The sequence below is a fragment of the Alternaria ethzedia genome, assembly GCF_023757985.1.
Source record: "Alternaria ethzedia strain BMP 0044 chromosome Unknown scaffold_1, whole genome shotgun sequence".
In the NCBI taxonomy this organism is placed as follows: Eukaryota; Fungi; Ascomycota; class Dothideomycetes; order Pleosporales; family Pleosporaceae; genus Alternaria; species Alternaria ethzedia.
In genome coordinates, this window is record NW_026056194.1 from 1,567,409 (window position 1) to 1,594,338 (window position 26,930).

General features: G+C 53.7%; 10 protein-coding genes across 10 annotated transcripts; 5 read left to right on the top strand and 5 right to left on the bottom strand.

The window, feature by feature from the left end:
- Nucleotides 1–378: 378 nt before the first annotated feature.
- J4E87_000497 (uncharacterized protein) lies at nt 379–2,177 on the top strand (the record flags this gene model as incomplete). Its single annotated transcript, XM_049372154.1, has 6 exons — nt 379–493; nt 613–937; nt 986–998; nt 1,048–1,107; nt 1,166–1,900; nt 1,953–2,177. 6 exons carry the CDS (start codon nt 379–381, stop codon nt 2,175–2,177), a joined length of 1,473 nt encoding a protein of 490 aa, XP_049238288.1.
- Nucleotides 2,178–2,715: 538 nt separating this feature from the next.
- J4E87_000498 (uncharacterized protein) lies at nt 2,716–4,640 on the top strand (the record flags this gene model as incomplete). The annotated part of the gene is made up of 2 exons (XM_049372155.1): nt 2,716–3,036; nt 3,084–4,640. 2 exons carry the CDS (start codon nt 2,716–2,718, stop codon nt 4,638–4,640), a joined length of 1,878 nt encoding a protein of 625 aa, XP_049238289.1.
- Nucleotides 4,641–5,265: 625 nt separating this feature from the next.
- Nucleotides 5,266–6,845, top strand: J4E87_000499 (uncharacterized protein; the record flags this gene model as incomplete). Its single annotated transcript, XM_049372156.1, has 4 exons — nt 5,266–5,332; nt 5,384–5,612; nt 5,665–6,176; nt 6,238–6,845. The coding sequence occupies 4 exons, from the start codon at nt 5,266–5,268 to the stop codon at nt 6,843–6,845; spliced, it is 1,416 nt and encodes a 471-aa protein (XP_049238290.1).
- Nucleotides 6,846–7,002: 157 nt separating this feature from the next.
- Nucleotides 7,003–8,356, bottom strand: J4E87_000500 (uncharacterized protein; the record flags this gene model as incomplete). Its single annotated transcript, XM_049372157.1, has 6 exons — nt 7,003–7,317; nt 7,379–7,884; nt 7,949–7,993; nt 8,048–8,193; nt 8,250–8,283; nt 8,353–8,356. 6 exons carry the CDS (start codon nt 8,354–8,356, stop codon nt 7,003–7,005), a joined length of 1,050 nt encoding a protein of 349 aa, XP_049238291.1.
- A 924-nt stretch (nt 8,357–9,280) lies between these two features.
- Nucleotides 9,281–10,135, top strand: CBR1 (NADH-cytochrome b5 reductase; the record flags this gene model as incomplete). The annotated part of the gene is made up of 1 exon (XM_049372158.1): nt 9,281–10,135. One exon carries the CDS (start codon nt 9,281–9,283, stop codon nt 10,133–10,135), a length of 855 nt encoding a protein of 284 aa, XP_049238292.1.
- Nucleotides 10,136–10,932: 797 nt separating this feature from the next.
- Nucleotides 10,933–18,285, bottom strand: J4E87_000502 (uncharacterized protein; the record flags this gene model as incomplete). The annotated part of the gene is made up of 3 exons (XM_049372159.1): nt 10,933–11,436; nt 11,496–17,493; nt 17,540–18,285. The coding sequence occupies 3 exons, from the start codon at nt 18,283–18,285 to the stop codon at nt 10,933–10,935; spliced, it is 7,248 nt and encodes a 2,415-aa protein (XP_049238293.1).
- Nucleotides 18,286–18,600: 315 nt separating this feature from the next.
- Nucleotides 18,601–21,829, top strand: J4E87_000503 (uncharacterized protein; the record flags this gene model as incomplete). Its single annotated transcript, XM_049372160.1, has 3 exons — nt 18,601–21,234; nt 21,278–21,530; nt 21,630–21,829. 3 exons carry the CDS (start codon nt 18,601–18,603, stop codon nt 21,827–21,829), a joined length of 3,087 nt encoding a protein of 1,028 aa, XP_049238294.1.
- Nucleotides 21,830–22,472: 643 nt separating this feature from the next.
- Nucleotides 22,473–23,381, bottom strand: J4E87_000504 (uncharacterized protein; the record flags this gene model as incomplete). The annotated part of the gene is made up of 3 exons (XM_049372161.1): nt 22,473–22,744; nt 22,857–23,036; nt 23,369–23,381. 3 exons carry the CDS (start codon nt 23,379–23,381, stop codon nt 22,473–22,475), a joined length of 465 nt encoding a protein of 154 aa, XP_049238295.1.
- A 431-nt stretch (nt 23,382–23,812) lies between these two features.
- On the bottom strand, nt 23,813–24,906 carry J4E87_000505 (uncharacterized protein; the record flags this gene model as incomplete). Its single annotated transcript, XM_049372162.1, has 3 exons — nt 23,813–24,052; nt 24,104–24,802; nt 24,868–24,906. The coding sequence occupies 3 exons, from the start codon at nt 24,904–24,906 to the stop codon at nt 23,813–23,815; spliced, it is 978 nt and encodes a 325-aa protein (XP_049238296.1).
- A 551-nt stretch (nt 24,907–25,457) lies between these two features.
- J4E87_000506 (uncharacterized protein) lies at nt 25,458–26,516 on the bottom strand (the record flags this gene model as incomplete). Its single annotated transcript, XM_049372163.1, has 2 exons — nt 25,458–25,580; nt 25,644–26,516. 2 exons carry the CDS (start codon nt 26,514–26,516, stop codon nt 25,458–25,460), a joined length of 996 nt encoding a protein of 331 aa, XP_049238297.1.
- Between the last annotated feature and the right edge of the window lie 414 nt (nt 26,517–26,930).

Genomic DNA, 26,930 nt, shown 5'->3' on the forward strand with positions numbered 1-26,930 from the left:
CGGGTTTCTGTTTGCGACCTCTCCGGGAGTACGCATGTAGATTACTCAAGTAGGTTAGGTGCGATCTGCCAGTCTACAACAACGACACCCTAGGTGCGCGAATAACTGTTGTCATTGTGGATTAAGATGGCATAATACGCATAGTCGGCATACTATCAATTTACCGCCTCAACTTACCGTCGCGTAGCGTAGATAGAAGGGCCTACATCGGAGACAAACATATAGTGATACCTCGGAGTTGACGTGATGACGCATCCCGCAGATACCTAAGCGATTGCGTTTGAGAGCGCTCAAAGCACATCATCCGACCTCCAGAACCACGAACTTCTTCCGCACGATACCATTCGATACTTTGCGAAACAACCATTGATTCCTACCATGGCGAAGCGAAACCGAGAGAATGGAGTTGCAAATTCGAAGAATGCGAGGCGAAAGATTGATGCGACAGCGAAAGGCAAGAAGAAGCTGATCATCAATGCCTTCGTTGAGATGTGTAAGTTCACGTGACGCCCCCTCATAAAGCCAATCTACATGGGAGAGCAGCAAGTCGATCGAGCAACTTGACGATAGCTAACAATTAGCCTCCAATAGGCAGTGGCCACCAGTCACCAGGCCTGTGGAGACATCCTGATGACCGTTCGCATGAGTTCAACAACATCGAGCACTGGGTAGAGCTTGCGAAGCTGCTTGAAAATGCCAAAATTCATGGTATCTTCGTAGCCGACGTGCTCGGTGGATATGATGTCTACAATGGCAATCTTGATGCTGCAAAAGTCTCAGGCGCGCAATGGCCAGTGAATGAGCCTTTGGCCATTGTGAGTGCCATGGCAGCAGTCACCAAGAGCATTGGATTCGGCGTGACTGTCTCGACAACATACGAACAACCGTACCATCTTGCTCGGAGATTATCGACGGTCGATCATCTTTCGAAGGGAAGGTGAGACATCTGTTCTTCTTATCTGGCTCAAGGACTGACTTGATCTAGGCTTGGTTGGAATGTGAGGGTATTCGCTTCCTCGATCGCTGCATGGATAATAACCTTTACAGATTGTGACCAGCTATCTTGATTCAGCTGCGCGTAACATGGGTATGAAGGAGCAACTGCCGGTTAGTGTTTCGTGTACCTCGGCTTGGCTTGGCTAGAGACTTTGCTGATACACTTCAGCATGACGAGCGCTATGCGCAGGCTGAGGAATATGTGAAGGTCATGTACAAGCTGCTAGAGTCTTCTTGGAGAGACGATGCAGTCGTACTGGACCGGAAGAGTGGCGTATACACGGTACCCGATCGGGTGCGCGAGATCAACCACGAGGGAAAGTACTTCAACGTGCCTGGCCCTCACATATGCCAGCCAAGCCCGCAACGTACGCCTCTCATCCTCCAGGCGGGTGCGTCGAAGGCAGGAAAAGCCTTTGCAGCACAAAATGCAGAAGCAATATTTGTCTCCGCCCATGCGCCCGAGGTCTGTGCGAAGAACATCGCGGAAATCCGACACATTGCCTCTTCGCAGTTTGGTCGGGAAGGGAAGAACATCAAGTTTCTTGCCCTTGTAACACCCATTATCGGTCAAACCGAAGAAGAGGCCCAGGCTAAGCTTGCCGATTACCGCAAATATGCGTCCTTGGAAGGAGCGTTGTCGCTGTTCTGTGGTTGGACTGGCATTGATCTCGGAAAATACGGAGACGATGAGGAACTGCGTCACGTCGAGAGCAACGCTGTGCGGTCTACTGTCGAAGGCTACGCTCGGTTCTCCCCTGGAACCTCCAAATGGACGAAGCATACAGTCGCGGAGCACGTGAGCATCGGTGGAAACGGTCCCATTCTTGTTGGAACCCCAACCCAAGTTGCGGATGGGTTGCAAGTCTGGATTGACGAGGCCGACGTTGACGGTTTCAACATGGTGAGTCGTATCCCGGTTATTGTGGTAGTATTGACTCTGATGCACGAGCTAGGCGTACGCCGTCTTTCCACAGTCGTTTGTGGACATGATTGAGTTGTTGCTTCCCGAGCTCAAGAAGCGGGGTTTGTTCTGGGACGATTATGCTGTGCCTGGTGGCACTTATCGCGAAAACTTCTATGCGAAGAAGGGACAGAAAGGGCCGCTTGAGGAGCACGTGGCATCGACGTATCGGTGGAAGGCGGGAGTCGATGCTAAGGACCACGTCATTCCGGAGTGAAAAGCAAATGCGATTAAGCAAGCTGAGATGTCGTGTATTTAAACAAAATCAAGTGCTCTAAGAGATTCGATACGCCCTAAGATTCGGTGCAAGTGACCGAGATGCCATATCAGTATGCGTCAGCTTGAAGATGTGCAAGGTAACGCGATCTTGCTCTGGGTTGCATCCTGCAATGGGGAACGACGCCGTCGATGTCTTCTTGGGTGTTGCAAATCTGTCCTAGTTGCTGTCTCTCTCTCCCTAGAGCGCAAGGTCGCGTCAGTACAGGGGAGCGAGCACGACAACCACCGCGATTGCTGCGAGCCGATTTCGTCAGCAAGCGGAGAAAAGACGTGATTGCCCATCTGCCCGACCGGCGGCTCTGCAGGCCGGGAAAAGATAGCGCATCTAACAGCGTCTTACGGCATCGGTGCTTGAGAACAAAGTTGATGATAGCGAGGCAGCTTACCCCGGGGCTTTAAAGTCATCATGGGTAGAGACATGTGTCCGACGAGAGGGCATCATTCCAGGGACAGCGAGGACAACCACCGCTTACATAATGACGCCAAGCCCAATCTCATCAACCGCGGCCAATCTAACGGTTTCGGGGCAAGGTTCAACACCATCGCGACGCGTCGCACAGCTCGCAGAACATCTCGCGTCAGCAGAGGGCAACAAACAAGATGAATCTCACGCTGCCTTGCCAACTTTTTACCCCGTTTCGAAGCTGCAGTTGAGTCCAACGCAGTACATCGATCATGTACGAAGCCTTCGCGTCGCTGTCATCGGTGCTGGTCTCGCTGGTATCAATGCAGGTATACTTCTGCCAGCGAAAGTGCCGGGCATCGACTTGACCATCTTTGAGAAGAACGACGATATTGTAAGTGCACGCAAGAGTTGTGGGAGAATCGCGCTGACAACGTGCAGAGTGGCACGTGGCTTGAGAATGTGTACCCCGGCGTACGATGCGACATTCCATCTCATGTGTATCAAGCGACATACTCGCCCAACACGCAATGGTCTGAGATCTTCGCGCGAGGCGCTGAGATTCGTGACTATTGGCAGGCGCAGGCTAAGAAGCACGACGTCTACAAGTTCGTCAGACTTCGGCACCGCGTCGACGAGGCAGAATGGGATGATGCACAGTCCAAATGGCGGGTGACAGTGCGAAACCTCAAAGATGAGGCCACCACGACAGAGACTTTCGATTTCGTCATCACCGCCATTGGCCGGTTCAACTCATGGAAGCTACCTGATTATCCGGGCCTGAACGACTACCAAGGCCATCTAAGACACACGTCGAACTGGGACGTTTCATTCGACCCGACGGGCAAGAAAGTCGCTGTCATTGGGAATGGCGCAAGCGGTATTCAGGTCGTGCCAAACCTACAGCCCATTGCAAAACACATCACTCACTTCGTTCGCAATCCAACATGGATCGCGACATCGTGGGCAGGCGATGAGCGGACCTTTGAGCCGCAGCCATACTCGCAGGAACAGCGCAAGGCTCTGGAAGACCCTGGAGCGTATCTGGCCTTCAGGAAAGACCTTGAGGATAGATACTGGAGACGATTCCGTGCCATGATTCGTGGATCAACCGAAAACCAGGGCATGCGAGAGCAGTTCATCGATGTCATGAAGAAGCGGGTAGCGCAAAAACCCGAACTGCTCGATGGACTGATACCAGATTTTGCCCCGCACTGCAGACGACTCACACCGGGTCCTGGCTACTTGGAGTCTCTCACCGAAGCGAATGTGGAGCTTGTCAAGTCGCCTATCAAGCGTTTTACACCTCGAGGTATTGAAACGACCGATGGCAGAACGTTCGATTTTGATGCGATATTTTGCGCGACCGGTGCCAACACCGATCTCGTTCCACCATTTTCGATCAAGGCGCGCGGAGAGGATGTCCACGAAGCATGGAAGCCCGGAGGTAAATGGGGCTTTCCTTACACATATCTAGGTCTGGCTACACCCGGTTTCCCCAACCTATTCTTCCTAGCCGGACCGCATGCTACGGGGCCTTCGGGTACAGTGCCACATGGCGTAGAGACGTCACTCACTTACTTCGCCAAAGTACTTCGCAAAGTCTCTTCACAAGGACTTAAGTCCTTATCACCATCGAAAGAGGCAACGGATGACTTTGTCGACTACTGTGACGCTTTCTTCCCGACCACAGTCTTGACCGATAAGTGTTCGTCTTGGAACAATGGCGGAATTCCTGGACAGCGTATTCACGGCTTATGGCCTGGTTCAGCTGCGCACTTTACCATAGCTAGACGGGAGCCACGATGGGAAGATTGGGAGTACGAACGCGAGCACAAGGGCAATCGCTTCGCCTATTTTGGGAATGGGTACACTGAGGCAGAGCTCGATGAATCGACTGACTTGACCTCATATCTCAAAGCGCCTGGCCAGGAAGTAGATTTGAGGGATCTTCATGAGCGCTGGTGGGATGTGCCGGGTGCAGAGAGGAAACCATAGATACTCGTATCGAGCTGTTTGAATATATGAGTGCATACTCGCTCGCTTGCAGACAATTTACTCGGAAATTGGCCCGCTCCTAAAAGTTCGTGGTTCCTCGCTACAAGTTGTACTCTCTTCGAATGTCATGTCTTGCACTGTGGTTCACAATCTTGGATGAAGATTGCGTGATACGCTACTGTTCTTACCGCGGTTTCGTCAGTGTCCACTAGGCCTTATTTCGTATACACGCCGACCGTTAAGGATGACTGCCCCATATCGCATCGTCAAGTACCTTGGAGATGGCGTGCTATCCCATCATCATGCCGTGTCCGAGGTACGACCGGGACAGCATACCGTCAGGCCTCTCGCTGCGTCTGGAGCTTTTCCGATGAATCTGGGACGATGTTTTGGGGATACCGGAGACACGGCTCACTGGTTGCACAGGCTTTGTATCGAGTGTGGAGCTCGGTACCTTTGTGTGCCGAGTATGTAGCTGTATGGCGAGTTGTACTAACGCAGTGTAGTATGAAGCATTGTCGCAACTTTTAGGTACTATATCTATCAAACGTTTGAAGCACGCCGAGTATGACGGGCATCAGTACTTCTGTTCATCCGGTATCGCCTTTCTGCAGGAGTGTTGACTATGGCGAACTCAGACACCTCCATCGAGTATGGCAGCGACGAAGGAGTTGAGAAGCGAGACTATCCAGGTGAGCATCAAAGTATCCAATATCCAAACATAATAGACTCACAAATAGCAGTCAAATGGTACCGCTCAACGTTTTTCAACATGACCATCTTGGGACTCTGCAACTTCAGCGCACCAGGTATCTGGGGCGCAATGAACAGTCTCGGTGCCGGCGGAGCCCAATCACCACATCTCGTCAACGCAGGCAACGCACTCACATTCTGTCTCATGGTCGTGAGCTGCTATTTCAGCAGCGTAATCGTGCACTATGTCGGGATCAAAGGAGCACTGATCTTTGGAACGTAGGCAATCACACCCCGTATGAGCGCATAGCATGACTAACGCGAACGACAGCATCGGCTATGCCCCGTATGCGGCAGCGCTCTACACGAACAATCGCTTCGGAACCGAGTGGTTCATCTACCTCGGCTCCTCACTATGCGGCATCTCAGCAGGAGTCTTCTGGATGGCTGAAGCTGCGATCGCGATTGCATACCCCGAACCCTGGAACAAAGGAAAAGCGCTGGGGTATTGGCTCACATACCGGCTTGCTGGCCAGATCCTTGGAGGAGCTATCAACCTTGGTCTCAACGCGGATCGCGATCAAGCGGGCAAAGTCACGTATACTGTGTATCTGATCTTCATCGCTTTGCAATGCGTTGGACCTGTGGTGGGTCTGTTCCTGAATAGTCCGGGTAAAGTCCAGAGGAAAGATGGGAAGAAAGTCAATTTGGCTATCCTAGAGAATCCCTGGGTCGAAATCAAGGAAATTACGAGGCTGTTCTTTACCAAGCGCTTCTTGCTCATCCTTCTTTGGATCGGCCAGGCTGTCTTTGCTGAAGCAGTATTCTTCACCTACCTTGCTCGTAAGTCATCCCATATACCTGCAGAAAAGATATAGAGCGCCCAGTATTGACTGAAAAACAGTGTGGTTCTCCGTGCGTGCGCGCGCTCTCGGGTCGTTCCTCTCCGGCATCATCGCAGTGACATGTGGAAACCTACTCGGCCAATACCTCGACCGCACCAAGATTCCTCTGCGTACCCGCGCACGCAGTACCTTCTGGGTCATTGTAGTTCTACAAGGCGCCTGGTGGCTCTGGGCCACGATACTCGTCACTGAGTTTCGCGATTCGAGACCGACGTACGATTGGACGTCGCCTGGCTTTGGGCGCGCTTTCGCCGTCTTCATATTCCTAACCGCTGGTTTCCAACTCAACTACCTGTTCCTATACTTCATCATTGGTAGGCTAGCGGCAGACGAGCCCGAGGTCATTCGTTATGCCGCATTGTTGAGAGGGAGTGAGAGTGCTTGGCAGGCTGTTAGCTACGGTATTACGAGTCTGACTGTATTCGCTGAAGTGGGAGCTGTGTATTGGAATTTTGCGTTGTGGGGTGTGGCGACATGGCCGGCATGGTTGGTTTTGAGGGAGTTCGGGGTTGGGGAGAAGGTGTCCCACACACAGCCCGTCGAGAGTGGCTCAGTTGACTACGAACAACAGGAGGTGGAAGGGATACAAAAAGGCATATCGGGCTGATAGGCATATTTGGCAGCGATGGAATAAGCGGCGCGTGTTTGAGGCGAGGAAGTATGATGAATTGAACTGTATGGACGCCATGATCAGTTCGCCACGTAAGAGAAGAATGATTAAAGAAAAAAGCACGGAGAGTTGCCATCTTTCCAGTTACAAAAGCCTAGAATTCCCGCCCAGCTACTGACGGTGAGTCCTCATATTTGTAGCACAGCACGCCCTCACCTTCTTGGTTCAATGTATCCAGGACCGCACGAACGGCAACATCTTCGGCCATGAACCCCATCCACACCGGTGTGTCTAGTGTAGTTTGCTCGACGGCGTTAGCGGGGGGTCCAAAGCCCTCTATGGTCCTTGGACCGCCGATGTCAGTCAGGCGCGCGGGATCGCGGCTCTGCCAGAGCGTCCACATGTAGTCGAGCTGGCAATGGTGAAGCCAAAAGAGCGGGTCGTTGGGGGAGGAGTAGATGTCGCTGATCTGAGTAGGGTGTCAGTATGGAAGCACATAGAAAGGATTGCAATAGAAGAATATTACGTACGTCACCACCGATAGCCATGTGTCCCAGCCCATGCGGCGACTGGAATGCGTTGGTACGGATTTTGTCTTCATCTTTGACGAAACTCAGCCCATCGATGAAAGCCTGGAGCTGGTAGTAGTTCTTTGCTTCCATGGTCGCTGGGTAGATGTCTTCCCAGCCAGTACTTCCATTGAACAGATCAAAGTCGACAGCACGCGTCAAGCAGCGCGGGTTTGACGCCAGGGATTCAACTGGCCCGATGTTCAGAGACGTATTTCCAGCGAATAGGCCGTTTTTGATGCAACCATCTGTGCCGGAACCGTCGCCACCAAAAGCCTTCAGCACAGGTGAGGTATAGATGGAGCCATTGGCGTTGGTGGACGGGTTGTCGAGAGTCCAGTCCCAATAGGGTTGTGCACCAGTGTAGTTGCATTCGGAGCGAAGCACAGATTCGAAGACCCAGATGGCGTAGCGGTGCCAGGGTAGGAAGACACCAACCGTGTGGATGCCGTAGATTGTGACGTTGGCTGGAGTAAAACCAGTTAGTATGGGTGTTGTTTCGGTAAGCAATGTCTCACGAAGGGTACTTACCAGCAGATTCAGGATCATTGGCGAGTGAGGGGACATCTTGACCACCTGTCGCATCTTGTTAGCTGACATGTATGCTTGTGGACGACGCTTAGTACCAACCTCGCGTAGCGTTGATGTGTAAGGCGACGAAGTCGTCAAATCTGGTCTTCAGAGTGCTGAATACTTCGGTACCCTTGGAAGGTGCCCTCTTCAGACACTGAATGGCATCAATATAGGCGTTCTGTTCAGAAGCATTGAGCGTGCGCCTAGGAGAATGTCAGTAGAGGCCACAGACGGATAGCTTTTGCTCCGAAACACATACCACTCTTTCCTAATGCGCGGGTTCGAACAGCTACCTGCAGTCTCATTCACAGGAAGTGCGGTACATAGCGAAGCGATTGTTAACGAAAGTAGGGATGATAGACGCATGATGATGGAATTGAAAATATGAGTGTGGCGTGGATACAATAGCTACTGCGGAACGAAATGCTACCTATATAGAGATTCCACGATATGTCTATGCATCCGAAATATGACAGAGATTAAACCTCCATGAACACGATGAAACGACGTTGAACGGGTCTGCCTTGTAGATCTTATGTCACGTTAGTTCACGAGTCGTGCTTCGGTCGCGGTTCCCTCAACGTTGTTGCACCGAGTCTGTGGAGCGGAGGACACAGAGCCACTGGGGATTCGCTGATCAGCATTAGCGTCGGCGTTGGGTGGTCTTGGTGATCTATTTTGACATGTAGCATGTCGGTAGCTCGAAGTCGGATGCGCTGAACAACTAGCACCCGCATCCGACGTCGAGATACCATGTCTCTCGCGTGGTATACCTAGCAGTTGGAACGCTCAAACGCGCTGTTTGGAAGTAATGTTACCGCTTTTGGTAAGGTCTGTCTAGCATGGACGCACGCGTTCCGGGGAATTTTAGGGCGTCATGGGCCTCTGACCACATAGTGTTGAAGCTCTGCGAGATGCGATGGTTTAGGGGTGAAGTTCAGTAATCACGTGCCAAGGCGCCTGAGCTCGCATCAATGCGAACCAGGATTATGATGTAAAAATCTGGGGCTGTGCAAACAGTGCAAATGGTTGTCGTAGGTTGGTCAATTGATGTAGGCATCTGGCGGAATGAAGAGATTCTGGGTGCGATTCCCCAATGCGCGCATGCGATGCGATGATGCGCTTGAACCCTGCCAAGTCTCGTCTCAGCAGCCAATCGGGGGGATAGGTCGTCGGGGAATTGTCACGGCGACCCTGTCAGTTCTCCTTCTCCCCACCTCTTCACTTTCCTTATCCTCTCCCCCCGCTTCCTACCTTACTTAATTGCTCCTTCCCCCTCGTGAGCCGACAATGCCATCACTCATGGAGCTTCTACCTATCGCGGTAGCTTTTGCTGCTGTCATAGGAGGTTTCCTCTGGTACAGCAGCAGCAGCGGTGGAAGCCGCAAGGTGTTGAAGCCGACGGAATTCCAGGACTTCAAGCTCTCAGAGAAGACTGTCCTCTCGCACAATACCGCCATCTACCGCTTCGACCTCCCTCGCCCAACCGACACCCTTGGCCTTCCCATCGGCCAGCACATCTCCCTCGCCGCTACCATCGCCGGCCAGCCCAAAGAAGTCGTCCGCTCCTACACACCGATCACATCCGACGAAGACAAGGGCCATGTCGACCTGCTCATCAAGTCATACCCCACCGGAAACATCTCCAAGCACGTCGCGAGCTTGAACATTGGAGACACAATCAAGGTCAAAGGCCCCAAGGGAGCTATGGTCTACACACCCAACATGGTTAGGCATTTCGGTATGATCGCTGGTGGCACTGGTATTACGCCCATGCTCCAGATCGCGAAGGCCATCATGCGCGGACGCTCTACTGGTGACAAGACCGCTGTCGACCTTATTTTCGCCAACGTCAACCCCGAGGATATCCTGCTCAAGGACGACTTGGATGCGCTAGCGGCCAAGGACCCCAAGTTCAATGTCCACTACGTTCTGAACAACCCACCCGAGAACTGGACCGGCGGCACTGGTTTCGTTACTGCCGACATGATCAAGGAGAAGCTGCCCGCGCCAGCGAGCGATGTTAAGATCCTCATTTGCGGACCACCGCCCATGGTTGCGGCCATGAAGAAGGCAACCGAGAGCCTGGGTTACGCCAAGGCAAAGCCAGTCAGCAAGCTCGAGGACCAAGTCTTCTGCTTCTAGATGCTGGGGATGTTGGATCGCCAGATATATTAATTAGATATTGACATCTTCGACTAATTGATACCATTGCAATACACCATAACATCCAGCCCAACACCACTGAATCACTTTATGCGTGCATGTTGTTGTTCTGAAGCCCGTTCGTATTACAAAAGTTCACTGACTAGCAATCAATGAAAGCCTACTATAGCAAAGTAGAAGAAGAACAATTGCAAAACAATTACATGTATGTAAAACAATCAAAGCGCTCATCGTCGACGTCCAAAAGATATCATGATGCTGACGGAAACGCCTTGCCAAAAACAACAAAACCATGCGAATGCCAACCGGACCCAGGGTATTCAGAGCTCGTAGCGCAGCGTAACACAACAGTCCAGCAGCCGCCTAAATAAACGCCCTCGACCTGATTACAACACGAACCGTCCTCTTCCTCTTGATAGTACCAGTACCCGCAGCGCCGATACCGCCGACAGCGCTATCCCCATCGTCACCGGGTGTAGCCTCGTCTTCATCATCCGTAATCTCTACATCCATTTGATCGCCCCCAAGTGGGGAACCACCTGGTGTATCATTCCCCAGAACCTTTGCCAGGGTATTATACTCCTTCTCGTCCAACTCCACCACTTGCGTAATAGGAGCAGCAGGGGCAACAGCAGCAGCGCGCCGCCACTGATAGTTCCTAACTGCGTCATCAACAACTCTCGTTGCAAAGCCCTCTTCTTCTTCCAACGGCGGGCTCAGCTTCATGATAGGATACCGGGATCTCCATGCTCCCCTCCCCTCAGAGACCCCATCTACTACAAAAAACCCTTCTGACCGCTGACACGACGGAGATTGGAGCGTAGACTGCCGCCGTACTTTCCTTTGTCGGCTGCAGAAACTTCGCCCATTTCGCCCATTAGGAGGCCGATAGAGCTGCCTCGTCGTGAGCGCGTGTCGCCAGCTTCACTTGCTGGCGCTGCGGGGACGCCGAGGGCGCTACGACGTTCAACGCGGAGATTCTTCCAGCCTTCAAGTTCGCGCTCGAGACGCAGGGTCTTCTCTCGTTCTTCGCGAAGTTCGCGCTCGGCGCGCTTAGCGGCGAGTTGGTTTGTCGAGTCGGAGGACTGGAGGTCATCGATGGTGGCCAGGAGGCCGGAAATCTTGTCGCGCGACTTGTTGAGGTCGTCCATGACAGACGCGTTTTGCTTGTCGCGGCGCTCGATCTGTGTCTGTAGGTCCTTTACCGTACGGTCCACGTTGCGGACGCTACGCGATTCGGAGAGACGAGTGGATTCACTGTCTTCGAGCGCTTTTTCGAGCTAATGGATGAGTTAGCATCAATCGATAATGTGGGTTAGTGTGATCTGAGTCAACATACCTCTTGAATGCGTCCATGGAGGAAGCGGACGTCCTTGCCAGCTGAGCCGCTGTAGCCCTTCGTCTCGAGATCGACCAAGCGAAGTTGCAGGTCCTTCAGACCCTTCTCGACAGCCGCCTTGTCCTTGTGAAGCTTCACATTGGCTTCCCGTTCAGCTACGATATCCTTTTGCAGCTCTTGGGCAAGGGCCTCTGCGCGGCGCATCTTGCCCACCGCGGCAGCAGTGATGTCCTCCTGTTGTGCCAAGCCGGACTTGAGCTCCAACAAGTCACGATCGTAAGCAGCTGCATTGCGCATAGCTGGAGACTCTGAGCGAGAGAGTTCATCGAGCGTATCAGCAGCTTCTTGCAGACGCGATTCGAGACGCTTCTTTTCTTCGATGGCAGAATCGCGCTCGGCTGCAAGGTCATCGACGTTGGTGCGCAAATTCCGGACCTGTGATAGCAGGCTGACGATCTTGGATTGCGCTTCGTTATGCGCGTTGGCGGCTTCGTCGCGCGAGTTGGAGATGGTTTGCAGAGTCATCTCAAGACGGCTCTTCTCCTTTGCCCAGGTCGATGAGTTAAGCAGCTCGTCGTCCCATTTGTTCCTCAGCTCCTCGATCTCTTCCCGTAGTCGGCCATTCTCTTCGCGAACGTGGATTACGTTCTCGCGCTCCTGGTCGATTTCCTGGGTAAGGGATGCCAGCTCAGACTGGTACTTCTTGCGTGTCTGCTCAAGCGAGGTTTCGCTGTCCTCGACGTCATGAGCGTGCTGACTTCTGTAATCTTCGAGCTCGTTCTGTAGTCGTTTCTTGGCTTGCAGAGCTGTCTGTAGGTCGGTCGAGAGGTCTTCAACACGTTCGTCGTACCGTTGAACCGTTCGCTGCAAGTCCTCAACCATACCGTCCATCTCCTTTCGCTCAGCCATGATCGTTGCGCAAGTTTCCTCAGCTTCCCGCGCTTGAGTCTTGGCGAATTGCTCAGCACGAGATGCTCTCAATACGGCAATCTCCGCTTGTTCCAACTTGCTGAAGTACTCGTCGGCCCTGCTCTTGTACAGGTTCAAGCTTGACTGTACATCGACCAATGTCGATGTCTCGTTGTCCAGTCGGATCTGGAGATCAGCAAATTCTTGAAGAAGCTGGTTATGGTTGGCGTGCTCTTCCTCTCGCTCGTTAGTGAGATCTTCGAGCTCAGCTTGCATCTCGCGGAGCTCAGACTCTAACGAGAGCTTGACTTGCTTGATGTCGTCAAAGGCCGTCTTGGCGTCGGCGAGTTCATTGATGGCGGTGTTGTGAGCCTGTACAATCGATTTACGCGATTGCTCTTGGGATGTCAAGAGATCGAACAGCTGTTCGTGAGACTTCGTCTGGACTTCCTGGTAAGAGAGTTGGCCGGAACGAAGGCTATGCTCAAGGGCAGAAACCTTGGTAGCAGAGTCGTCAAGCATGTCATGCAGACGGTAGTTCTCACGCTCCAATTTCTGCACCCTTCGAACAGAGGGGCTATCATCCTGCCAGCCGTTGCGCTCAGGCGAGCGTCCAAGCTGCTCTTGAAGGTGCTTGTTCTGCATTTCCGACATCTGCAGCTGGTTCTGCACCATCTCAAGCTCGGCAGCCATGTCCATGCGATTGTTGAACGCGACTGTGTCAACAGTTCGATCAGAACGTGCGGAGTCGTGTGTAGCATTGCTGATGTGTCGCTGGTTGGTGGGGGTGTTCGTAATGGAGAATGGTCGCTTGTTCTCGCTGTCTTTGCGGTTATGTGTAGGCGTTTGACGAGCATTGGCTTGATTGACTTGGCTGCTGTTCATCTCCTCTAGCAGAGCACGCTTCGAGTTGGCATGACGGGCATCCATGTCATGAAGCTCGCCCTCATGCCTTTCTCGGAGCTCGTCAAGCTGAGCCTCAGCACGCGAGTATCGCTCTGATGCTACGCGCAAAGCTTGGTTCGCAGCTTCCAGGCGCTCGGCAATGTCCACCGTCCTAACAATGTCAGGCTTCGCAGCATCGTAAGTGATTGCGACATCGGCCGAGTCTGGGTCAAAGACCTTGCGGAGAAGCATAAGCTGTCGATGGCATTCCTCCAATTCCTGATTGGTGTTGTCAAGCGATGATTGAACCGCCTTTGTGTTGGCTTGAGCTTGTGTACGTAGCTGGCGTTCAGTCTCGAGCTTGCGGTTGACATCTGCGAGTTGTAGGTTGATGGTAGAGGAGGCCTGCTCTGCGTTGCGACTTGTCTTATGCTCTCTTGCAAGCTCGTGGTTGAGGTCCTCAAGGCTGAGCGACAACTTCTCTTTCTGCTTCTCCAAAGATGCGATCGTGAGCTGTGCGTCTTCGAGCTGACGGTAGAGGCGCTTGTTGTCTTCCTCAGCCTTGGACTTCTCGTGAGTCAACTGGGTGATCTTCACACGATGAGTGTCACCAGCTCGCGAGTTTGATCGCGCGATGTCTAAGTTCTTTTGTTGAAGTTTGTTGAGGAGTGCACGGTTGTCATTCTCAGATGCTGTAAGTCTCCCCTTGATGGTGACTATCTCGCGTTCGAGACGCTCCTTTTGCTGGTCGTTGCGCTCCTTGAACGAGTCTGAGTCGGCGAGCATCTGCGTCAAGTTGTGAACCTGTTCGGCCAAGTCGTCACGCTCTGCCTCGAGTTGGTCAAGCTGTTGATCTTTTTCTTCCAGCTCGCGTTGCTGGATGGCTTGCCGTTCGGAAGCCAGCCTTGATTGCGCACGTTCTGCTTGAGCATCGGCATCCAACTTCTGCTCTTCCAGCTTAAGGTATTTCTCGCGAAGGCTGCGGAGTTCGTTCTGGTACTCTTTCCGTTCGTTCTCGTGTGCTGTGCGAGTTTCCGTAGCTCGTCGAAGAACGTCCTGCTGAGCGTACATCTCTTTCTCAATAGTGATCTTGGATTCGTTCAACGCATCGTAGTCGCGCTTGAGCGTGTCGTACTTGTGCTCTCCAAGCATCTCAACATCGTCGCGAGATTGTCTTTCCCGACTGAGCTCCTTTTGAACAGCAAAGAGCTCAGCCTTGAGGGCTTCTGTCTGCTCTTCCAACAGCTTCCGACTTTCACTGTACTCAGCGTCCTCGGACAGTTTCTCCTCAAGTAAACGTTTCGCGTCTGCGGCTTCACGTTCGAGCTGTTGCTTTTGGGAGCGTACAGCATCCAGCTCCGCCTTTGCGTCACGGAGGCGGCTTTGGAGATCGTCATGCTTGGAAGCCAGGGTCCGCTTTTCATCGTCAAACAGTCGGCGGTCGTTCTCGTAGTTCTTGAGGTCGGTCTTCAGGATCGCGAGCTCGCTTTCCTTACGTCTGATCAGATCTTCATAGCTAGTCGATGTCGACGACAGATCCGCCATTTGATTACGGATTTGCCGATTCTCATCGAGGAGTTCTTTGATCTGGTTCTTGCCGGCCTGTACCTCCTTCTGTGAAGCTGCCAATTTGATGTCGAGGTCCTGGTCTGTCTTGAGAAGCTTATGCTCGAGGTCCTCGAGCTTTCGCTCCTTCAATGACAAGTGGCTCTTGAGCATCTTGATTTCCTGGTTCATCGTCTCCTCAGCCTGGCTTCTTTGAGATTGTTTGACCTCAAGCTCTTTGAGCTGCTGATCCAGACGCGCGTTCTGCTCCTCTAGCTCTTGTGTCTCGCCCTCGAGCTTACTGATGATTTGCCCTGCTTGTTCCAGCTCCTTGCGCAGATGTTCGACCTCCTCCTCAGTCCTCCTCTTCGCTTCCATGAGATCGTCTAGCTGGTCTTCGAGTTGATCCTGATCTTCGATAGCACCAGCCAGCTTTTCGGAAAGCTCAGTCTCACGGAGCTGAAGACGCTTGAAGATCTCTTCCTTGTCCAAGGCAAGCGCACGTTCGCTTTCAAGCGTCTTCTGGATACGTTGAATGTCCATTTCTGCGCGCCTTCGCTCGTCCTCGACCCGCTGTCTTTCGGCAGCTTCTTGTTGCATCTTCTCCTCGAGCTGGTGGATCATCTCGTCGCGCTTCTTGACCTCTGCTGCTTGACGTGTCGCACCAAGCATAGGCCTCATCCGGGCGAAGAGCCTCCACCATGGGTTCGACTGCATGTCAAGGTAGACCTGGAAGTTGCGCTGAATGATCCGAGTGGCCTCGGCTCGATAAAGACGTTTGTGAGCTAGACGACGTTGCACAAATCCACGAGCTGCGGACTGGAAACGAATCATAATATCGCGGATGAGCGCATCGCGTTGATCTTCGAGTTCGGCAAGGACACCGGCCCTGAAGAAGACCTTGGTGATTCCGACACGGTACAATGACCTATCAAGGTTGATCTTTTCGAGAATCATGTTGGCCGCGACCTGCCCTTCGAGATAGCCTCTGGGAAGGTCTCTGCAGAGTACCTCGTATCTCTGGCGGAATTCCACGAAAGGAAGTCGGTTGGGGAAACCAGTACGTGCGATACGTATACCTTCCAGAACACCATTGCAACGCAACTGGTCAAGGACAAGAGGTGCGCTGAATTGCTTTGGTCGCTTCTTGTGATTTGGAAGGATACATCGAACGAAATGGGGGTGGGTGGAGTGGAGCTGAGTCATGAGTACCGACAGTTGCTCTTTGTGGCGTTGGGCGACGGTACGGAAGAGGCCCTTCTTGACGCGGCTGCGGGCTCCGCCCATGCCATCGTCCGCATCAGCACAGTCAACAAAGAGATTGGCGATTTGCTTGTCAGCGGAGCCAGCCAAAAGGCGAGTGACGTTGTCGTTCAGTGGATCCTTGTTCTTTTCCAGCCAGTTCTCCGTCGAATACTCTACTTCGGCAGCGTAGTGGGTGAGGACGAAACCTTGAGTAAGGAGTGATCGCTTGTACTTGGTGCTCTTGCGGTCCCATAATGAATGCAGCTTCTCTGTGAAGCTCTTGTCGGTGGCTTTGGGCATAACACTGTCCTCGTCCAGGCAGGAGAAGATACCAATGGGGTTTGGTAGCTCGATCAGGTCGATTGTCGGCTGAAGATCGCGGCCAAAGTCGATGAACTTCCATTCTATCTGTTCGCGTGCGTATTCTTCCTGTTCCAGAACAAACATGTGGTGGTTGAAAAATTGTTGTAGCTTCTCATTAGTGTAGTTGATACAGAGTTGTTCAAAACTGTTCTCGTCGAAGATTTCGAAACCGGCGATATCCAGCACACCGATGAAATGCGAATCGTCTCCACCACCACCAGTTTGGTCGAGCTGGCGATTGATGCGGTCGACGAGGTCACCGAAGCCACGCTCATAGATACCCTTTGCGAGGGCATCGATAGAAAGATTGACTTGTTCGGGTGTCTGGACCTTCTCAACCCACTCCCTGCCGGCCTTGACACGAGGATGCAGAAGGGCTTTGATGAAGTCATCCGCGGAGATGCCGAGTAATTGGGCAACTATCTGGGCTTGCTGCTCAGCTGCAAGATTCAGTGTAGCCTGGTCTGCCCGCCGACTCTCCTTGACGGCCCGGATGTTGCCCAGATGCAGGACTGCAGCGACCGTCTTCAAGATGGCCGATTGCTCCTTGTCGGTAAAGCCCATGACATGGAAAGCTTCAATCAAGCCATTCCACTCATCTCGGTCATCCACACCGGAAATTACGTCGTTGCCATGCCTTGTATACTCAAAGTCGTCTGTGTCTTTGTTGTCCAAGAAGAATTCCTGCTTCATTTGGCTCTGTGCGCCGCGCAGCAGCTGATAGAAGACGTGGTAGTTGCGCTCGTTTGAGTTGAGGCGCACGACTCTTGACTTCTCCAACAGATACCAGTCTATGTACGCGCCAGCGATGTGTCCGGTGCGGGAGAACTCGATCCTGATGAACTTTCCGAAACGAGACGAGTTGTTATTCCGCACCGTTTGCGCGTTACCGAAGGCTTCGAGGATGGGATTGGCTCGTAATATCTGCTCGGATAGGTTGGAGAGGTGGCGGCCTCCTGACTTTGCCCGTGGGGTTTCCGAGTTGGCGACGGCGGCTAGATACTGGATGACCTTCTTGGTGTTCTCCGTCTTACCAGCACCGGATTCTCCGCTGTAGAGGGTCAGTTACGGCTGGTTTAGATGTTGGGCTAACTCACGTCACGAGAATACTCTGGTTGGTGCCTTCCTCTATGAGATTCCGGAAGGCATGATCAGCCATGGCGAAGATATGCGGCTTGGTCTCCTCCCTACTCCGCCCCCGGTACATGTTGATGTACTCCCGCGAGTAGATGGGCAGCGGGCAGTAGGGGTTCACGGTGACGAGAAACAGTCCGGAGTAGGTGTATATCAGGTCGGCCTGGTATCGCATGTGGAGGTTGTGGATGACCGAGGGCTCGTTCAGATGGGTGAGTTCCGCCATGTCGTCGGCCTTGTCGAACTTGGCCGGATTGACCTTGTCGATGGCGTCGGCGTCGACATCCTGCTGTGTGCCATTGTCGCATTGGACGAGGATGCGGCCGCCCGGCAGGTCCTCGACGACCCATCCGCGGACGAAGGCCGTGACGGGATCCCTAAGCCAGACATAGCGCTTGCCGGAGAAGTCGTTCTCGCCTTCCACGATGCCACCCAGGCGCGGAGCAGCGTCGTCGTCCTCGGAGATGAACTGCGGGGCAAAGGTGCCGACGGGCGTGCTGTTGCGGTTCGAGTTGGAGCGCAGGCGTGCCGAGTCACTGCGGCCCAGCGGCGGGCTGGTGAGGTTGGTGAGGGAGCGGTTGCGCAGGTGGCCCATGGGGGAGTCGTCGGCCTCGTGCAGCGGCGAGGAGACCGAGTTCCTGGCAAAGGGAGTGCCGCGCGAGTTGCGGGCGAAGGGTCGGCCATTCGGCGCGGGCCCGTTCGCGCTCATGGTGGTGAGTGGTGGTGGTGTTGTCGTGGTGCAGTCGTCGTCGTAGCCGAAGGGGTCATTTGGGCTTAGTTGATTGACATTGCCCCAGTATGTACAGTGGTATGCGGGGACGCGGGTGCAGACATGCAAAAGGAACCCTAGGGAGGCTTTGCTGGTACAGACGCTGCACGTAAAGTTGTTGTAAACAATGACAGCCGCTGGGGCCCCTAGCAACAGCCGGGGTCGTGATTGGGTGGAGCGTGCACGGACATTTCTCGATACTGTCGCGATGCTAATATCTCACGAACTGCCCACGCTCCTCCATCACCGCGCGTCATGGCAAACAACTACGCGCATCCCCCGCCCATGCAGCAGCTGCCGGGCATCCCGGGCATCAACCTCGCCCCGTATGCGCAGAACGGCCAGCAGCCGCCGTTCCCTGCCTTTCCTCCGCCCGATGCCAATCTTTGGGCGCTCTTCCAGAGTGGCTCCTTCCCTCCAGGTGCCCCAAACCTCCCGCCGCCGCCGCCCTTCCCCAACATGGCCTTTCCCCCACCGTCGCTGCCTCCCCAGCCTCCACTGCCCGAGCGCGTACAGGAAGTCACGGACAGCGACCGCGAAGATGGCGAGCTGAGTGAGGGCGACAGTTCGCCGTCGCTCATGGACAAGCTACAGCAGGATCGCGACGCGGCCAAGCAGTTCATCAAGCTTCTGCACAGCAACAACGTCTCGTACAAAGCCCTCGCCAATGAGCAGCTAGACCCCGAGCTGCTGAGGGGCCTGTACCAGAGCGCAAACCTGCCGTCGGAGCCTGCGCCCATCCTGCCACCCAAGGCCAACGATGCCGTCTCCAAGGCGCCCGCCGTCCAGCCAGTGACTCCCGTCGCGCAAGATGCGCCCAAGTCTGTCGCGTCGCCAAGCACTCCGGGCCATCGTCAGGATTACATAGCACGTCTCCAGGCCGCAAAGGCTGCGAAACAGGCCGCCGCCGCCAAAACCACCACTCCTGCGCCTGTCACCAAGACGCCCCAACCTGCGACCCCTCCGGCCGCTAAGCCGCCTGTGACAGATGAACAGAGAGCGCGCAACACCGAGTTGATCAAGCAGCGCTTGGAAGCCATCAAGGCGAGACAGAAGCCGCCGGTCACGCCTGGCTCGCATACACCCACGAGCGCCGCCTATACCCCATCCTTCTCTGCCATTCCAGGTCTTTTCATGGGCGCGTCTTCAACATCGAATACACCTGCTCCGTCTGCACCTCAGCCAGCATCTCTACCAAATTCTTCTACTCCTCACCCACGGCCGCTGGGCCAGTCTCCGCATGCTGACCAGGAAGATGATTCAATGATAATAGATGTTAGCGAAGACGAGTCCAACGGCAGCGACATGGACATTGACGACGATCAGCCCGCTCCTCAGGCAGGTCAGCATTCGCGTCAGGCTCCTGGCACCCTTCCCAACTTCCACTCCGGCGCAATGCCAGCAACCCCATCAGCCGCTGCTGTCGGTACCTCAGGCGCAGAAACACCCAACACAGTCGCGCGCGAGAAGGAGCTAGTGGACAAAGAGAAGCAGTTGGTGGCCATGCGCGAGACACTCAAGAAGAAGCTCGCTGAAAAGCGAGAGCGCGATAGGTTGGCAGCAGCTGCCAGCGTCGCGACATCACCGTCCACGAGCCAAAAGACGTCGACGCCAGTGCCATCTCTTCAGCCCTCCACTCCAGCTTCGCTTCCCACATCCACGACCCAATTTGTATCATTCCCATCACATTCAAAAGACACAAATCGTCTTCGCCGGGCGGAGATCCAATCTAAGCTGCCTACCCTGGATGCCGAGATTGCGAGTAACGCGAGTAGGATGGCTCAGCTGACCAAGGAATTGGAGCAGCTAACGGCGCAGAACGAGAGAATTGCAAGGGACAAGGAGCAGCTGACCAAGGAGCTGGAGGATCTGGGTGTTGACACGGAGGGCATGTCTCATGCGCAATTACGAGCCAAGAAGGATGAAATCGAAGGCGAGCAGTCTTCGGATTCGAACTCCCCATCTAACCAAACGCAACCTGTATCGCAGCCTGCACTCAAGGATGCTTCACCGGTTTCACTTCCAGCTTCGAATCAACATACTTCAGTACCGATGGCACTTCCTGGACTTGGACAGGATACGATTCAGCCTGAGCAGGAGAGTTATGAGCCCCCTGAGTTGCCAGAACAGGTCATGCCTGCAGAAGGCGTCCTCAACCCAGCAGCATCACAGATACATTTTAGCCCACAGGATTCACCTACCAATGGCACCAGGACCCTGAATCCTTCGGCGCCAGCCTTTGTCTCGACAGCTCAGCAAGACCAGATTGAAAACACGCAAAGTAATTCATCGAAAGCTGATGCGAGTGTACAAAATGCGATCGACGTAGCCAAGGCCAACGCCAGTGCTGCTGTGGACCAAGAGATCCAGCAACCTACCACTGCCCCCTCGCCGTCAGAAGAAGGAGAAGTCGACATGTCTGTTTCCGAGGGTGACGAAGACGAGGAAGAAGAGGAAGAGTACGAGCCGGAATACGAGCCAGAAGAATCTGTCGTTATCCCCGAAGTACCCGTGGAAGAAGAAGTGGAGGTGCAGACCAAACCTGAGTATTCACTCGAAAGCTCGCAAGCCTCTCCGCAAGAAGAAGAGGCCTACGAGCCACCCGACGTCGAAGAAGACATGCCGGATGTCCAGGTCGGCGAAGAATCCACCGCAGATCAGTATGAGCCCACGGCTCAAGCTGAGGCGGGAGATGGCGCTATGGACATTGCTACATCATCTGATGAAAGCTCTGACGACAGCGAATCCGACGACGAGTCTACCCCAGAGCCGGAAATGAGGAAGTCCATCTCAGCGTACAACCCGTTACATCAAGACGCTGGAATCGCTGATGATCTAGCGCCCGAGCTACAACCAGAGGTAACGTCTTCGGCGGCCGCTGGCGGACCTGTACGTCAACCACCATACCGGAGGCCTAGCTAATGCAGACCAGGTGCCTGAGGTGTCCGAACAGGACGAAGAACCCGAACCAGCCAGGTTTACTCCGTACGAAAGCCCGCTGCGAATGTTCAAGTCCTATCGCTATCATCCCAACTATGCTCAAGATATAAATGGTGGCTTCCTGTCCCTGACTTTTAGTCATCAGATCAACCCAGAGAAGCCGCTGTGCCAGTACGAACTAGCTGGCGGCGCATGTAACGACCCTGAATGTCCCGATCAGCACTTTAGGGAAGTTGCTATTACTGGTGCGTTGGGAGAGGCGTTTTTGTCTTGATTTTTGTTGTGTTTTGTTTTCATTCATGACGGCTATACCTCTGCGCGGAGACTGACTTGTAATCATATAGGTGACAAACTGCTCGTCCAGCTCGGCACAGCGAACCCAGGCAAGACCTCCGAGGAAAAGCAGCGCTGGAATGATGGTCTCCGCGGCGTGCTCAAGGAACTTCGTCAGAAGAACATCAAAGACCCCAACGGCATCGCTGTGGAGATAGCGAGATATCGCCGTCAGTTCCTCAACGACGATACTCGTGTCGTCAACTTGTAATCCTTCTTAGCTCCCCTCTCCGTTCTAGGCCTGCACCTAGTGCGAGTGGGGATGGCTTCTCATTCATCATTCCCTCCATTGCTACTGACCTTGATCACATCCACTCAGCAGTCCGCTTCTCTTTGCGTACCCTTCATCGGTAAAAAAAAGTTGCGACATTGGGGGCGTATCAACAACTCTCTATCTCTCGACTGTAAGCATCGATACCCTTTCTCTGCATTGGCGTGGAGTTCACGGCTCGGGTCTTCGTTTCTTCGATCCACCATCTATTTTTATTGGATGCAACATGGGGGACTAGGACACACTCTAGCCCGTCCACTAGCAACCTGACCTGGTACGTATTGCTGCCAGCTGCTACGCTCGGACAATTGAGATTCGGTCATCTCGGCGGAAGAGCGAGTGGGTGGCAGCTGCGGGGATATGGTTGGGACGGTGGTCGTGGCAGTGACTTAGTCTACGTAGGCAACACGAATGCATATTTCTTCTGTCCGATCCTCATTATCACACGATCGCACATTCATCATGTCAAATATAGTCTCCACGTTTACATCATGCAATCGATCGAGAAATAGGATACAATAATTGATTCTAGTCAAGCTATCCTAAACCTTCCCCATCATTTACGTTCTTAACACGCAAGAATCTAGTTGGAGATGCCAATAACACCGCAAGCAGGACGAGGACCTGCGTTACCAGTCTTCTTGGACTCCTCGTGTCCGCCCTTGCCGAGGTCGTCAGTTCCAGCGTGAACGACAATAGTGCGACCAACGACGCTCTCGGCGCCAATCAACTTGATCAGCTTGTCTGTGGTGCTGCCCTGAGCGTTGCCCTGGCCGTCGGTCTTGAAGTTACCCAAGTCACCGACGTGGCGCTCGTCGTCTTCGGGCGCGCCGTGCGTCTTGTTGTGGGGGTTGACTGGATGGGCGTATTAGTATGGGTATGCATCTCGGCGGCTAGATCTGCAGGGTGGGTGTTCCTGCGTATCCGGTGCAGGGCTGTTGGGGTGTAGGTGCAGGTCTGTACTCACAGTGAGGACCAGCAGACGTGCAACCGTTTGTGTTGTCGCCGAAAGCGTGGACGTGCATGCCACGCTCAGCGTTGGCGTCGTGGCCAGTGATGTTCCATGAGATGGTAGTAGGGGCGGACTCGTCGGCCTGCTCAAAGGTGACGGTTCCCTTGACGTTCGAGTCTCCACGGAGGACGGCGACTATAGCGTTTGCGTTAGCACATCCGTTCTCTCTGAGCTTCAAGCTGTACCAAGCTTCTGTAGCGCGTTGATGCGCGTGCAGTGTAGCGGAAGGCCATCAGGGTGTCTTGCAGCCGGCGAGCTGATTGGAGAAGTCCAACGACAAGCCCCAGGTACCAACTGACAGCATGGTACTCCTTGTGAGTCCCAAAGCTGCCCAATTGACCTCTTCGAGCGTTACGATACACCTGAGTACCGTGTCGTCGCAAATAATCTGCTCAATCTTACGCAAGGAGCTGACCCCACCTTCCCGCAACAGGGCAAGCTCGTGAAGCTACTCTAAACATACGTACCGGCTTTGACCATTGTGACGGTTATGTGATAGGTATTGATGGTATTACTTGTGTATTTTGGGATCTGTGACAAAAAGAGGCGTTGTTGGGGAGGAGATGGGAGGGAGATGTACAGCTGGCTAGAGGTGAGCTTTGAAGCCGCCTCCACCGGCCGAATGCGGGGCTGTAGTGACGCAACGGTCTCTAACGCCGGGCCAGATCCGACGAATGATTAATAGCCCTGAGGGTCCATCACTTTACATGGTTTCTATCGGTTTCTTACACTTTCATGACGTTGAAGGTTTCAGCATATCACGGACAGGATAGAAAGATGGTGTTTTACATCTGATGTCAATTTTACTATCTATTTATTGGAAGCCAGCCCATCATGTCTCATATCAAAACCGAAGAAAGCCGTAAGAGTGTTCAGATGCTTGGTGTGTCTCCGTTGTCGGATTACACACTCTATGCCGCCTGGATCTTCTTGCGGAGGATGTCCTTCAGGGTAACGGCGTCAGCGGCGAATTTCGAGATACCCTCGCGGAGCTTCTCGACGGCCATCTGGTCCTCGTTGAAGTAGAAGCGGAACTCGGCCTCGTTGTTGATGTAGGTCTTCTTCTCGATGTCAAGCTTGCTGGCATCTTCGGCGATGAGCTTCTTGGGAACGTCGTCTTGTGAGTTGTACAGCTCCTCGAGCAGGTTGGGCTGTATTCGTTAGTCACATGTGCAGGGATAGAGCCTGCGGGCAGTACTTACAGCAATGGTCAGGTAGTCGCAACCAGCGAGCTCGGTGACCTCACCGACGCTGCGGAAAGATGCGCCCATGACGATGGTCTTGTAGCCGTGCTTCTTGTAGTAGTTGAAGATTTGCTGGACGCTCTTGACACCGGGGTCCTCCTCCTTGGAGTACTCCTTCTTGGTCGAGGCCTTGTACCAGTCAAGAATACGGCCGACGAAGGGAGAGATGAGGAAAGCACCGGCCTCGGCAGCCGCGATGGCCTGGACCTGGGAGAACATGAGGGTCAGGTTGCAGTTGATTCCGTGCTTGGATTGCAGGATCTCAGCAGCCTTGATTCCCTCCCATGTGGACGCGAGCTTGATGAGAACGCGCTCCTTGTCGATACCGATCTCCTTGTAGAGGTCGATGATGTGCAGGGCCTTGGCTACTGACTCCTCGGTGGAGAAGGAGAAGCGCGCATCGACTTCTGTCGAGACCTTGCCGGGGACAATCTGGAGGATCTCCTTGCCAAACTGTACCAGCAGGTTGTCAAGGGTGGTGTCGACCTGGTTCTCAAGGTCGGTGCCGTTCTTCTTGCCGTATGCGACGGCCGCGTCGATCAGCTTCTCGTACTCGGGCTTCTTAGACGCGGCGAGGATGAGCGAGGGGTTGGTGGTCGCATCCTGGGGCTGGTACTTCTTGATGGTAGCGAAGTCACCGGAGTCGGCGACAACGGTCTATAGGGAAAGTCGGTCAGCTATAATTCTTCCGCAGGCTTGGTGTTGCGCATGTGAATACTCACGGTGCCGGAGGCCTTGAGCTGTTCGAGGGAGCTAGGCATTGTGAGGGGTATATGTGTATGGAATTGGGATGGAAGGTTTGTTGCAAGTGTTTGTGAGAGCACTTGATATGTAGTAGAAGGTGAGGAAAGTTGTCGACTGATGTGATGTAAAAGTGTTGTTGGGCCAGCTGCATGGGTGGGGCCTTTCATACGTAGCGCCCCTCACCTTCCGGCCCCTCCATGGAAAAATAGCGTCACCGGTGGCAATGGCGGCAGAAGTCAAGCTCAGTCAGCGGTGAGGGTCCTTTCGAGTAACCGCTAGCGATCAGAAATTTTGCCGCTCTCGGAGCACTGTCGTCCGGCCCATCCATCAAGACGCGCTTCGGGCTGGACGTGGCTGGACGCGATGCCTGAGCAGATCCCACGTGGCGGTACTCGGAGCAGAGTAATGCACTGTCATACGATTGAGGAAGCTTGTTCTACCAACAACCCACGGCTATACACTATCGCGATGTTATTCTTAGCTTATCATCGTGAATTCCCGCGGACATATCCAGGGCAGCTTCGGCCAAAAGGCCGACTCCAGGCTTCTCCATGTTGATAGCAGGATATCACAACTTTGCTTTGCCAGTCGTCTTGCCCCACCCGTCTTGGTTCAGCCATCCGTACACCTCCTTGTATTGTTCTTCAAGATTGCTAACAGTATGGCCCGCTCCACTCGGGCCCGGATCGTTCTGCATCATCAATCATCAGCACACAGTCACACACTCGGGTGGATGTTTTCCATCAATACTTACGTATGCCTCAACTAGCCTGGTCTGTTTCGCGCCCACCTCAAGGATCGTGCCTCCACCCAGATCGGTTTCTTCCAGGCATCTCAACATGGCGACTGCCACTTCTTCGGGTGTCGCCCAGGCATCCTTGGTTTGATCAACGAACGCCAATTTCTCCGGATGCTCGGTCCACAGTGGTGTTTTGATGACGCCCGGAGCGACGGCATTGACGCGAATGTTCATTTCCGCTTCGAGCCTACCCAGCGACCGGACAAAACCGTTCATCCCGTGCTTGGCCGCCGTATATATCGGCGCGTGGAGGTTGGGGTTTTGGCCTGCAATACTAGAGATGATGAGAACTCTCTTAGGATTCTGCGCACTCACTCTATCTACACCAGGTGGTGGATTGAGGAAATGCGATATAGCGAGCTGGGTCGTGCGAATGGGATGTGTTACGTTGATATCGAGAGTTGCGTATCGTCCCCCGTCCGCCTTGTCTCTGCTCGCGCTGCCATCGACGCCTGGAGGATGCCAGAAGTTACTCCAGTGGGGATCGTAGACGCCTGCTCCTGGACATACAATGTCGACTTTTCCGAATTCCTGTATTCCTACTTCGAACATGCGCTCCAGTTGCGGCCAATCCGTGACATCGGTCTTGAGAAAGACGGCTCGTGGTCTCTCCTGCTCTTTAGTGCTGTATTTTTTGACCAATTGCTCTGCTTCCGGGCGAAGCGAAAGATCGGCTATAAGGACGGAGCAGCCACGGCTGAGAAGTAAAGCTGCAAAAGAGAAGTTTATACCTGACCCAGCACCAGTGACTATGGCAGTTTTCCCTTTGACACTGAATGCATTTCCAGATTTCGTCTCGTTGACTAAACCCGGTTGTCTTGCTGCCATCTTGCCTCAAGCACGCTCTTGAACTCGTTCGATGAACAATAATGAAACAATGTCCCTCACATGGTCGTCAACATGGCTATATATGCGACCTAGGTACACGGTGTCCAGCATTCACGCGTCTATCCAGCGCGGGATTGCCTCATTGGGTAACGAGAGGGGTAGTTGTGGGGTAACGAGCACCGAGCACTATCTAGTCGGGGAAGGTTTGCCGAGCTTCAATCCTCCTACACTACGCGGAAGCTCGTATTCTGGGTCGTTCTACAGTCTATCATACACCAAGCCGACTGGCTAATCTCGAAAAGCCATGATATATTGACGTCAGTGCTGCAGTGGGTTGAGCGAATCTTGAGTAAATGATCTTTGTACTAGAACTACGATTATGTACATGCCAACCAGCCAGACAGTATCGAACCT